Raw genomic sequence first — 14,159 nt, forward strand, 5'->3', positions numbered from 1 at the left:
GCGCTATTTATTATTTATACAATGGAAATTTGCGATTCGCAACGCTAATTGACGCTCGTCACTGTTGCAACATTCAAGCGGTCAACCGCTAATCGTTTGTACATCTTGCACGAGATTAATTTATATATCTTCATGAAATAGCTCTCGCTCTCTTTCTGCATTCACCTTCGCAATCGATCGGCATTAAAAGAGAATAAGTAATCTTACAATGGAGTCATCGTACTTTAGTAGAAATAGTGAATTAATAATAGAATGCCAATAATTTCATCAATACTTGTAGAACTGCCGTTTTGTAGAATGATAGAATTGATTTGGCAATTGAATGGATTATTTCGGAAAGGATAAACGATTGAGAAAATTAAGCTTTCGAATGGTTGAATTAAAATACTTCCACGCGTAAGTCGTAATCAGGAAAAAAAAACGGGTGAGTCGTTGTCCGATTAAAATATATCTCAAGTAGTAAACTTCAATGATAAAATTCACGACGATGATTTTAGTATAATCCGGGCAAAACGATACCAGCGCGGTACCATCGACAATGGAAACAACAATGGTTGTCATTTCTATTACAATAGACACGCTGCGCGCTTCTGTTCTAACAATTCCATTATCTCCGCGCGAAAGCCTCCGCCGGGGCGAGGCTTTATTATGCCTATCAGAAAATTTAGATCGTTTATTTAATGGGATATAAATAGTCGAGCGCGGCCTATTAACAAAATACGGAGTATTTCGCGCGGAACAATAGCTTTGCGAAGTCATTTGGCCGTTCACGCGACGACTGCAATTATACGTTTCGTTATAATGGCGCCGCAAGTAAGCAATTTAATGCTTAACATTATGCAATTAAATTTAAAAATGGATCGCATAATATCGCCTACGTCGATTTCATTAAAATTTTTAAAAGCTGCCCATGTGCTTCGGCGATACGTGTAACATGCTGTACGTACTAATGCGTACATGATAATAATTTCATCCTCTCTCCTTTTTTCCGTAGCTATCAATTACTCTGCAAGAATTGAAAAATAATAAGAAAAACTAAATTTTTAATTTAATAATCTATCAAGTATTTAATTTGAAAGTCTAATTTTGCGGGTGGATCTTAAATTAGTAATCAAGATCGATTCACAAATTAATACTTCACTATCCGGGATAATGAAGTTCATTATGATCGCGCGGGGCACCATCATTATGTTCTTACAATTAATTTATGCAGTTAAGCGATTGTTTTCATTGTGCTCCTCTTTTCAGGGAAATGCCTACATCTAAGTGGTCTCACGCCCGAACCGTTGACTGCGGACGACGATTACAAGCTTTTACGACTCGGCATCGGTTTTACAAATATGGTAGCACGTGCGACGAAAGGCAGCGCGGATCTTACAAGAAAGGAAATTAAAGAAGGTTAGTATGACGAACGGTTTTTATGCGTTTAAAACAAGCGGTGAGATAATTACGAAATCTTGGGTGAAAATAATTATTGCATAAGCCGATATCGCTCCGACATAATTTGCGGGAAAATTATTTTTAATTTCGTATTATATTCACGTTATATAATATTTCATCGCTATTTATATTTCATCGTGTAAAAAAAGTGGTATTCTCATCCCGATTAATATTTACACTCGAATTTAAACTCCACAGTTTCGATATAATCGTGACATTAGATATGCTGGAATTAAGACATACTTGAAATTTGCGAAGTTATTTTTGCAATGTGATTAATTATATACAGAATGTCTAATTGGTTTTTCTTTAAGAGCCTCATACGGCTGGTGCTTTTTATAAATTCTTTGGTCTTTGGAACCGACTTTTCTTTTTCGAAATGTTATAAAGGTTCCGACAAACGTTTCAGAACAAAGGAACAATAGTTTGTTAGAACTATGTATGACCTTTTATGTGCTTGTTGGAACAATAGAGCAGACAGCTTCAAGGGCAAGTTGAAGTTGTAACGCTATAGTTAGGTTACGAATTGGTAATATTTCATCGGCAACGGTTCGTGTTGCTGACTGTCTTACAATCGAGAAAGCGCCAATGAAATTCAAGGAAGCTGGCAGGAACGCCCTTGAGCGGTAAGAGAATCACTCAATCGCTCGAGTATCCCTCGACTGCGATTGGTCTATTCTGCTTACCGCTCAAATTCGTCGGCGTTTCTATCCTGCCCACATGACGAGGGAACTAAAGAAACCTACCTATCCCTAGGGCACTCTTTATCCTGTTGGTGAAGTTGCTCAGAAAGCTCTAGAAATTTTTACCACGTTCGAGCATGCCTAACTATTACGACTTCAGCTGGCAACAGTTGCACAGTGGTGTATCTCGGTAGATACACGTGCCCGCAATATAACGTTCACGACGCGATGTAAGTACATGTGTCTGAAGCCCGTGCGAATTCAATGTGAATTATCGTGAATTATATGTGAATACAAAGTAATTATCGAAGTGAAGAAAGTGAATGCAAGCGCAAAAAGCGTTGTTTTCCCTCTATCGATGTGCAAAATGAATCTCGCGACGTGAACCTCGGACTCGGTCGATTCAAGTTTATTCATTCGTGCTCACCTGTGCTCTTCTTTCGGTTTTTCAAGGCACCGACTACGTCTCAAGAGCGGTGAAACAGAATCGCATCGAGTGCACGCCCATAAACGGCATAAACAAACGCGAGCCCGAGATTCCTCGCGAAATAAAAGACGCGTTACGCATTGTTACGCTCACATGTTTCCCGAGCAACCATGTGCGTGCGTTATCTCTCACGTCCATCGGGAGGGAGGGGAGAGGGGGACGGTGGAGTAAACAGCAACAGCCGTTTTTCTTTCATGCCGAATTTTCTAACAGAGAGACACGATGCCGCGAGCGAAGAAATTTTCGGAGCAAAGGGACATATCGACGGGAATCGTTTTACTCCCATTCATAAGTCAGGCCTAAATGACGGGGGAGGGGGGGGGGGCTATCGCGTATACAGGGTGTTTCAAACGGAACCGGTTTAAAACTTTCAAAAAAATTGATTTCTCGTCGACGGAAGGAAGGGCGTACTCGGTTTCCTCGTATTGCGACTTCTGCCAACAATCGTTTTGTTAATTTAATTTACACAAATTTACAAACGTGCGCGTCTTGGAAATTTTTATGCTCGGGAGTGAAGTGAGCGCGTATCCCGATATCCGTGAGAAAGGGGAAAAAAAACGCAAAAGAGTAACGGTGCCGCGGTACATAAAAATAAAGATAAACATAACAATGCTAATGAGACGAGGAGCCGGTCTGTTGCGTCAACAGGTTAGGCCGAGCGAGCCGCGCGAGCGCGGCGGCACCATGTTTCTTTCCGGAATGCCATTCCTGATTACATTTCCCGTGTGCCACGTAGGAAGTAAAAATTTTCCGCTTTTCCGGGATTCGAGGAAACCGGCCGAGTTGCTCCGACGAACGTCTCGTCGAGACGCTGCTCCATCTCGATCGATTCGCTGCTCCGAGGGGGACGCTACTCCGATGCTCTCACGATCGAGCCGGCACCGCGGGATCGTCGCGAGACGATACGTCTCGCCGAAAAATCGTTCTATCGACGCCATTTGTCGCCAATCGCGTGCGGCGCGGCGCCGTAACACCGGCGGAAAAGAAGCGCAAACGTTGGTGGATCGTGGATCGAAGGGTGCTCACCGTGCTCCGGATCGTCCGTGTCTTCCGCGGGCGGCAGCCGCTCCTCCTCGACGGACGTCGTGTCCCATCCCATCGTGTCGACGCACTCACGCCCGAACGAAGCGTCCATCTCGGTCTGCTCCATCCCGAATGTTATCCCGAAACCTTTTTCTACGGACCGATCGCCCGGACCGTAGCGGCCATGCGTGTACGCGACGCGGGAAGCGGCAGTACTGCCAACTTTATCGGCCGCACGCTCCTAAGAGGCATATCGCAACACGCGTGTGCCGCCCTGCCGAAAGCTATGTAGACCCCTCCATTCGGATATAAATGTCGCCCTACTACGAATTTCGATTTGCCCAATCGTTAGAGCGGCGCCGCGCCTCCGATTAATTATAATCTCGTTGTCGATTATGTCGGAAAATGCCGAGAAAAATGCGGAGGCGACGATTGTCGGGATATAGCGATCGATTCCGAATTCTTTACGAAACGAGAAAGAAAGCTACTGGACGTCCTCGGCTCGGCTTCGAAACGTCGTCAAATTACATTTCTTCCAAGCGCGTTCCCGTTTTACGCGCCCTTTTTTATCCCCGCTCGCGGGCATTGCAGTATTCGATCCGCTTTAAGCTTCGCTCCGGAAAAGCGCTATTATTTATTAGAAGCGGACGAGAGCGGGGTAATAATTAATAGCCAATAAACTACTCACTCGCGACTACGTCCTCGCCCTGAAATCGCCGTTTCTCCCCTTTCCGCGGGACGTTCGTCCGGTCGGTATTAGCCGGAGCGTCAAACGTGTCGGACGTCTCGCTGAAATAAAGTAGCCGATAAATTAATGAGACCGGAAGTGCAAGAGCGGAGCAGCGGTCGGACGCTTTGCTCACTCGCCTCAAATGAGATTAGTCGGCTGCGGCCGCGCGTTTAAGGTTATCGCCGTTGTGCGTATCGTAGGGGTTCCCAACCTTCTTGGTCTCTCAAACAGGTCACATCAGAATTCTTAGTAACAACCGGGAACCCGGATAAGTTACTTAATTTTTTTTTAATTATAAACTTTAATTTATTTAATTTTAATTTAAATTGAAAAAATAATTTAAATTATTTAATTTTTAATTTATTTTTTAATTTCATATAAGAACAAAATATCTCCATTTTAAAATTCTTTCGTGTTATAACGTCGAAATTTTTTAAATAAAACTTTACGAGAGCCGTTGATTGAGGACCCCTAGCGTATTGCGTTAACCGGCACACGTGTCAACTTGGAAAATACGAGAAGGGCACGATTGGTGGAGATGGAGACCCTACATCGCGTCGACTAAAAACGATGCGAACACAAGGGACTTTTGAATCAAAGAGAATTTCGAGTAATTACACGATTCCAATGAACGACTTAAATCCTGTAATTGAGATAATTACACCCGCATTTATATCTACGTCGATTGTACGGTGCGGAAATCGTCATTTCGTTCACTGTACATTATTCTCGATTGTCACTTCCTTCGTGATAAAGAATCTATCTTCAATTATTATTATTGTTACCGAGCGCCTCCTTTTATCAAACGCTCTACGATATAATCTCTCTCTCTTTTACGAAAATACATGGAATAGGTGATTTGCACGACGTAAATAGCGCTCAACGAATGAACGCGAGGAAAAAAAAGGAGCGACAAGCGTAATCAATGACTTTATGCAATAATGTCTATATTTATAAGTTAGGGTAATTATAGGCGAGCGTAAATGTGCTGCGCCTATCGTAAATCCGTGTGCAAAATTTGAATTTGATCGAATTTATTTTTAAGCTCTAAAATATGTTAGAGATAAAAGAGAACATTGAAGAAAGAGAGAGAAAAAAGGGAAAAAAGAGAGAGCAAATGCCATTTATGTTAATCGATCGTCAAGTAGGATGCTTAATCAGTTGCACCTCATTCCATGCGAATCATTAACAAGTCATAAATAAAATCATTAATATTATATCGTGATTGCAATGTATTTGCATGTGATATTAATATAGAATAAGCGTGTGATATTTTAATATAGAATAAAAGTAATAACCATTGTTTTTTATTTTGCAGGTAGTCACATTCTTCTCGAGAAATTACGGAAGTATAAGCCGAAGATTGCAGTTTTCAACGGCAAACTTATATACGAAGTATTCTCGGGAAAGAAGGAGTTCGGGTTCGGAAGACAGCCCAATCTCGTCGACGGCACCAACACGGTAAGACAGTCGCTACATTGTTTCTTCGTTCTTTCGCACTAATATCCCGAGTAACACCAAATTTCAAAATCACTCGGGAAAAGACATTAGAAAATTGTGAAAAAATTGGAATTTTTCCGCGTCTTCACGACACTCGCTGTCTTGCCCGGAATATTGTTTGGGGATAAGTGTGATGATTGTGGTTGATGCGATAACTTTTCAGTGTATGTGCTCTTGTTATATTCGACGCTTGATGGGAGCGTCGATCGGTCGATGAGAGCAATGAGTACTTTTGCTGAATTTGTTTATAAACTCAGTCGGCGCGGACAAGCGCTCGCGAAAAAGCGCGTTTGCTCGCGCACAGCTGGTTAGTATGTCGAGCTGCCGTAGGGATACACGTGGCTACCACAATTGAAAATAATAATATTTATGAGTTCAGTAAGATGTAACGTTGTCACGAATATATACGATCACTTTCGCGATATTTTGATCATATTATCGGGATTCGAACTCAACCAAGTTATTATTTTAATGTTTAATATCTATAATCGCCTAAGCAAAATTCTCACTTGTCGATATTGTGTTGCAGTATATGTGGGTTATGCCCTCAAGCAGCGCGAGGTGTGCTCAACTACCACGTGCTGCTGACAAGGTGCCATATTACGCTGCCCTGAAGAAGTTCCGCGACTACCTAAACGGTACGATCACGCACTTGGACGAGTCAGATATCGTGTTCGCCGATTCAAAGCTCAAGAAGAAGGAACAGGAGCCGATCGAGGATAAGAAGCCAGCGTTCGCCGACGATTTGCCCGACGGTGAGAGCCGAATCACGGAGATCAACGGCATGGGGATCAAGCAGGAGTCGGGCCTGATACCTGGCAAGAAGAAACGCGGCAGACCGAAGAAGATCAAGAATCCGGAGGATCAGCCGCCGCCGGATCCCGAGAAGCTGGACGCGAACGGCGAGGTCATCAAGAAGCGCCGCGGTCGTCCGAAAAAGATACATCAGCAACAAAAGCAGATGGAGCGGGAGTCTCGCGAGAGAGAGCAGCAACAGCATCAACAGCATCAGGCGATGACCCACTTGAACGACGGTTATAGTAACGTGCCGAATTGCTTTTCCCCGCCGCTGATGTCACCTCCGAAGACGTTCCCGCACATGGCGCCGTATCCACAACCGCCGATGAACGACGGATTTTTCGGCCAGGGCATGAACGACAATAGCCCGTACAATATAAGCGCGAAGCAGAGCCCGGTGCACCTACAGCACTACAGCCAGAGTCCCAAGTCCATGTCGTTGTCGTTCACGCACTCGGACCTGTCGTCGGAGATCAATACCGGGATGTCGTCGGAGAACAATCTCGAGCCGTCGCCCTTGACGTCGCCCAGCGTCGAGCATCCGGACTTTGAGCCGCCTACCAGCATGTCGCAGCAAAACATAGACCATCGTCAGTACAATCCGGCCGGAGGGCCCGATCCGACGGGCCACCATGGAAGTCCCGGCACGCCGTCCCACAACAGCTACGCCTACATGGGCTACCATGAGCAGCCGCCGGACACGCATAACCAGCATCCGCATCAGACGACACCGACGCCTCTCAGCCAGACCGCCGAGGAGCACTCCCATCACTCGCATCCAACGCCGCCGCATCCGCACACGCCCACCCACACGTCCATGTCGCCACACCATCCGCACGAGCAGTACGGTATTAAGAGGAACTCCGGCCAGGACGTGGCGTCTAAGAGTCTAAGCGACCTAGAGTCCCTCGTGGATCAGATCCCGAGCATAGCCGACGGCGGCAGTCAGCGTCTGCAGCATTCGCATCCGGGTATGCCGGGTGACGATACTCTAGCGGAGAAGATGGACCACCATCAGTCCTACATGTCCGGTTTCGGCGGCATGTCAGCTGGACCAACCGGGATGACCAATTACAGTCCACCGTTGGCGCCGGGTGGTGGAATCTATCCCTCCTCGCTGCACCACTCTCCCACTGACGCGGGTTACGGAGGTTTGTACGGCATGAACAGCCGTCATCATCAGGAGTCTCAGCAACAGCAGCAGCAGCATCAACAGCATCAACAGCAGCAGCAGCAGCACAGCAAGTCCTACACGGTGGAGAATCTCGCGTCCAGCAACTATACCCCCAGCATGAACCACGGCCACTCTGGCAACACGTACCCTAACATCATACCCGGCCACTACCCGGTGCCGATGGGCTCGACCAACGGTTATCTGTTCGGCGGCCTCGATCCCAGCCTGATGCCGCGTTCCTACGGGATCGGCGGGATGAGCGGCATGAGTAGCATGCATCCATCCGCCGCCCTCGGCAACCCGTACTCGTACAACGGCTCGTACTCAAGCTCGTTCGACGCTTACCCGACGCCACCGACGAGCATACACGCGCCCAGCGCCAATTACCCCGGCTACGTCGGCACGGCTGGCGCGGCGCCCGGCAACACCACCACGCCGCCGTCCTACCTCGCACCGTCGCACCACAGACCCCCGGTCGACCTCTCCTACGACGGTGTATGATAATCGATGTGAGACACCGTTCGCCACCACCGACCCACCAGCCCCCGATAATCCTCTCTCTCTCTTTCTCTCTCTCTCTCCATCCCCCGTCCCATCCTCTCCCTCTCCTCTGCCTGCCGATCGCCTCCTGTGCGCGCGCGAGAGCGACGCACGTATCCGCCGCGTTTATCTTTTCTACGTATTTTTACACACGTCTTTTAAGACACGGCTCTCAACGTGTCGGGGTCGCACCGTCGCGCGTCGTCCCCTCCGAATCGCCGTTCCCTCATCCTCGTCACTCTCCCTTTCTAAATCGCCCTCCGCGAATCCACCCCGCGAGATGCTGCTTGCAATCTGTGCGCAAATCTTTCGCGTCCATCTACCGCACGATATACCTCTTCTTCTCTCTCCTTTGCTCAAGCCGGTTCTACATACAAAGAACGCCCCCCCAGAATTGGCGGAAAATGGATATATACATTTTTTCCCTCGTCGAAAACATCGAGATTCTGATAGCAATAATGAACTATTATCCGAATTATTATTGGATAGTGTATCATGCATTTTACTTGAGATGCATATTACTTTAAGAATCTGAAGCTCAGTTCCTAAAACATTGAATTGAAATAGATATCTGAAAGATTGTGTCGGATATGAACATGCTCTCGAGGCGTGCACGCGTCTATATTGCGTCAATTTTGGGGCACCCTACGCAATTGTTTCAACATCCCTCTCACTCTCCTTCCCTTCCTCTCCCCCTTCCTCTCTGTGCATCCCGCTTCTACTTCGTCGTCGCGCCTCTCTCACACTCTATTTTTTTTTTATCACGCTCTCGATATGTGATTACGCCGTGAGTAATTACGGGCGCGCGGCTCGGGAACGGGAAAACCGCCTCGTGAAACGCGACTATAGCGCACGCAACGAACGAGAAACGTAAGCCTCGGGTAAATCAGGTTCGCCGATCGCGTTCTGTATCCGATCCGATCGCTAAAATACACTTACACGGGCACGCATTCCGATAACCATAACGATAAATGACCTTAATGCCGGACAGATCGCGATTACGAATTCGGCCGACGTAGCCGAGGTCGGCCAAACGTGTAATTGCGCTATCCTTTTTTCCCTACATCGATCAGGAGATATCGATCGTCGCATTGCTCGTTATAAGCATGTCTATACGAGCTTCGCCACCACCGAAACCACGTTTCTACATTTTCGTATTTCGAAGGGCACTCAAGATTGCAAGTGGGGTATAGAGAGCGCATCCTATACCAATTTGCAATTCTAAATTGTTATCTTCGAAAATCAATATAAGAAGCAACGCGTCGACGTCGCGACGCATCTATAAAGTAAAGCGAAGTCCAAAAAATTACCGGTTATCGAAACAAATATAATTTCGATGAGTTCTAATTGAAATGAAAATAACTTTATTTGATGATTAACTTATTTGATTGAATTTTACGCTTATTAGTGCATTGGACATATATTGTGTGCAATAGATCCATTCGAGTCACTCAAACTTTTTCGTTATTTGAAAATGATATCATATTATCATATCATTACATACGGTGATTATGTAATGATAATATTATCATTGTACCATTTTATATATAATATATATAATATAATATTACATAATATTATATCATATGATATTATATATTACATAAATGATATTGTCAGACGAAAAATTATAATATTATTTATTAAGACGGAAGTGCAATGTAACGGAAGTGCAATACAAGATTTTTGTGATGAAAATGATTCTTCCGTATCTGTAAATAGAAGCTATAATAGAACTGATCGAAATTTATACCGGTTTCGTTTTCGGCAAAAACGCTACGATTGTACGATCGAAACAACAGCGTCGTTTCGCACTTATCGTGTTAATGTATCGCATTGCGTCTTATACCATTGTTAGCCTGTTGTTATTACTGTGTTGCGTATTCAATTAATTAACGTGTCGAAGACAGCACTTAATATCGCGACGCATTTTCATCGGAATTGCAGTCTTAAGGTTGTCTAAAAGTCGACGATTCTCTTCGTTTTATATTACATATATATACGTGGCGACACACGTAATATTATTTCTTAGAAGTGACACTTACATAACTTTTTAACTATATTCGACTCTCAACGCAGGAATGACCGAAGAATTCATCTTGACAAAGAAGGAGAAATCGAGATTTAAACGAAAACGAGATTTATCTTTTATAAATTTGTAAGGAGTTACGCGTCTCTCCTCCGATGAGCAATCGTTCTCATTCTGTGCAACGAGCCAAGCTTAATCGAATTGTAAGTTTCGCGTTCACGGGAGAACTCTCGTGGCTTATCCGCGTTAAGTTTCGCTCGGTTGTACCATAATTAGGGATCGTTGCCAATACAGCAAATTGGTCTAAGCGTAAAAATGATAGGAGGTACGTGAAAAAATTGTTAACCCATCGCAATTACGAAGCCCGGTTGTGAAATTATACGTTTTTACGTACCTTATCACGTTTCTACGAGTCCATGTTCATCAGCATCCTGTAACAGAGATCAAGAACGCGATCAGCGATCAATTGTGACTAGGGTATCTTTGCGCTCGTAGCGTCGTCAGTTTCGAACGCGCGAGTCTGCATTTCGCGACGAAACCTTCGTTCGCGCGATCGGATGTGTTTCTTAGATCGAAATAAAAGATACGCTACCATTTGTTTCACTTATACCTTTTCTTGTCACGCACAGAGTGCTCTAGATTAAATAATTTCCCAATTTTTCACTTTCATTGTTCCGTTATTCCAGCGGATATTACATTTCCTCGTCGCACTCTAACGAGAGATGAGCGAAAATGTCAACCGAATCGCGAGCCGCTCGTGCGTTACGTGAGCTTTTTTAACAGAGTAAATATTAACCGTTATCGTCATTGTATCGTTAAGGTTACTGCACATAGCAAGGAGAAGATTAAGCCCGATTGCGTCGGTGCGTCTTCAATCGTGGCACGGTCATTTGCATCAACGTTGGTCAAATTTAACCATAGTTTAATCCTTATCCGTGCAAGCTATTTCTCAAACCCAACGCTCAGAAAGAAAGTAATAATGTTATATAAGTGTCGCGCGATTAAAAATTTTTCGTATTTGTTTCCTCAGACAATTTTGCATGAGAGAAACCGTTAAATTGTAGATGTAACTTTAACGGTACGTTAATTCAGATGGTGCTCGCCATTTTCTATTAATATTCCGAGACTTTCGGATATTCCCGCATAAAAAATTCCAAATTTCGGGTATATTTATTCGCGACGTTCGACTTTGCGTCGCCTAGTAATGGGAAATAACTTATTTATCTCCTTCTCGAGAAAACTGGGACTAAGAAGGAGACAGAAAATCGATTAAACTAAGGTTGATGTTAATCGATGTTAATAGAACCGGCCTTGCAACGCCGCGCGGGACGGAAATGACGGAATTCGCCGACGATCGACCGAATTATTATAACTTGAATATTGGTAGGAGATCGCGCCCGCGCGACCGGATGCCGAGCTTACTTAATGTAAGGAGATATGTAAGCCCCTAACGTGTGAGAGGCAGAGGAAGGAAGAGACTATTCGTGTGTAACTTTGTTTATCACACCGCGCCATCCACTTTCGTACCTCGCGCCCGCAACAGCCATCGCCGTTTTCTCGTTGCAACTCTATTATTTATCGTTATCAACTCGATATCGCTGTGGAGTTACATACGTTACTGTCGTTATTAACATAATCGCGTTACGTTGTCTCGTTAATTATATTCTGTTATGCGTTTCGCATTTTGCCGAAAGTCACTATATATTAATACACGATTATATGAAGACGGACATACATGTACACGCATACACACACGTACGCGCATCCACTACACACATATACACACGTACATACACGTTACACGTACACACAAGACGCACACTTACATGCAGTCGTAATAGGTATTATAGCTGGCATTAATCGGCATCCTCCTTTGTCGCTGACCGACGCTGTAAAGTGACGCATCTGGCATGATTATAAATATATATACAGATATAAATATATAAATATATAAATATATATATATAGATATTATATAAATATAAACTATAAATATTATATATTGACTATATGTAAGGATAAGCGAGCAACATTTATCTCGGGTGAAATCACCTAGGATGTGTCGAGACATTTAAGATGATGCACAGGGTATAGATGAGAATCGTTGATATAATAACTGATGTCTATATTATAGATGTTTCTTTCGTTCCATCATCGGCCTCAAACACACACACACACACACACACACACACACAGATGCACGACATTTACAGCCCCACACATACACACAGACACAGACACAGACACGATCGCGAGTCACGAGTACATACGATCGAAGTTTATTGTAGTAGATGTTTTTCAGAAATCCAATCCGATTCCGGGCGGCGGCCAAGAATAATAGATGTCATCGGTGTGTTTTAGTCGCGCAACAACGTTCATCGATTCGCAGTCGAAAAGATGAGGATTATTATACACATAACTCTGGCCGGTCGGTGCGCGACCGGCGCATCCACCATCGCACTACTAATTAATTGATTCTTCGATTAATCAAATTAACTAAACTGATTGTAAATTGATCGCTATATTAAGGACTTTACTATTAAGTATAAATATATATTATACAGATATATAAAAGTGTGGATTCGCTGTGTTGAACGTGTCGAATAAACAAAGGAAAAAAGAAAAAAAGAAACAAAATCCGAGAAGTTAAGTAAGCGAGTAAGAGAGCTTGGGCCGGGATCGCCGGCCTCCGACATATTTTTTAATCGCTTCGAACCTCTATTATTCTACCTACTAATTAAACGTAATGGTGTATCTACGTGTGCGTTCGAACGATCGGCCGATCCGTATCGCAGGATCCGCGCGCTCCGTCAGCTGCCGTCGTCGTCATCGTCGTCGATCGGGTCGCGATCGCTCGGGCAGATCGAGATGTGTTCTGTATCGAATTAACGAATGTACTTCTCGAATTATTCATCGCTCCTACGAAAAATATCGCGGGATAAGGAAGGGTGACGGACGTGCTCGTCTCGATGGACGATCATCAGCTTGAAAAGAGAAAGAAAAAGAAAAAAAATGACAATTCTCCTTGCTCCTTTGCCGCCCGATCCTAACGAAGCCCACGCAGATCTCCAACGGACGTTATTATTGGGTGCTCAGTGGATACCCGAGTATCCCGCAATATGTAAATCTGTATGTCTCTGCTCGTACTACTACGATATTTTATGTGAAAAAAAAAATGAATTGTTACAAAATACATTACTGATATAACACCGAAAGAGAATATTCTTTACCCGAAAAGAAACTCTTCTTCCTCTTAAAGGCGACGAATGTAAGTACCGCGTATTTAGCGCTCAGGTCGTCGACAACTTATCCACGTTTATGATCTATCCCTAAGGGCCGATTGTTCCTATCTGTTGGTAAACTAACTCATAGTTAAATCATATATATGTTTTTGTTTATCCTTTACATTAGACAAAGATAGACATATGATTTAACTGTTAGTTAGCTTACTAACAGGTTGGAACAACCGGCCCTTGGTGTAATGTCACACGTCCTTTTTATAACAGAACTGTTATACGAAGGAGCGTGATGATGATTAATGACGCTGCTGGATATTCAGAGCTCTAATTACCTTGATCAACGCTCGACGAATATTTACACGTGTAGGCTGATTTGTTTTTCACAGAAACGAGGATCTTCTTTGAATCACGTGTGTGTATGATCAATCGGAAAAGTAGATAGACAGGTTTCATTCTTCGACGGAGAGAAGACGTCCTTAGAATTCGCTCGCAAAGAATTATTTTTCTGAAAATTAA

The 14,159-nt window shown here is 44.2% G+C and overlaps 2 protein-coding genes across 3 annotated transcripts in view; one reads left to right on the forward strand and one right to left on the reverse strand.

The window, feature by feature from the left end:
- The window catches only part of Dnmt3 (DNA methyltransferase 3), a 120,820-nt gene extending 117,002 nt beyond the window's left edge, over positions 1 to 3,818 (reverse strand). For both annotated transcript variants that reach the window (XM_071719834.1, XM_071719833.1), the window contains exon 1: positions 3,637 to 3,818. In XM_071719834.1, coding sequence (XP_071575935.1) covers positions 3,637 to 3,760 — 124 coding nt within the window. In that variant the 5' untranslated portion in view covers positions 3,761 to 3,818. The remainder of the gene's footprint in view (positions 1 to 3,636) is intronic.
- Tdg (Thymine DNA glycosylase) overlaps positions 1 to 13,613 on the forward strand; it is a 110,816-nt gene extending 97,203 nt beyond the window's left edge. Inside the window, exons 7-9 of the mRNA XM_071719836.1 lie at positions 1,249 to 1,398; positions 5,682 to 5,824; positions 6,393 to 13,613. Of these exons, the coding sequence (XP_071575937.1) occupies positions 1,249 to 1,398; positions 5,682 to 5,824; positions 6,393 to 8,336 (2,237 nt within the window). The 3' untranslated portion in view covers positions 8,337 to 13,613. The remainder of the gene's footprint in view (positions 1 to 1,248; positions 1,399 to 5,681; positions 5,825 to 6,392) is intronic.
- The last annotated feature ends 546 nt before the right edge of the window (positions 13,614 to 14,159 follow it).

This window comes from Temnothorax nylanderi, unplaced genomic scaffold (assembly GCF_030848795.1).
Source record: "Temnothorax nylanderi isolate EJ_2023f unplaced genomic scaffold, tnyl_v1.0 TNYL_tig0312_pilon, whole genome shotgun sequence".
Lineage (NCBI taxonomy): Eukaryota > Metazoa > Arthropoda > Insecta > Hymenoptera > Formicidae > Temnothorax > Temnothorax nylanderi.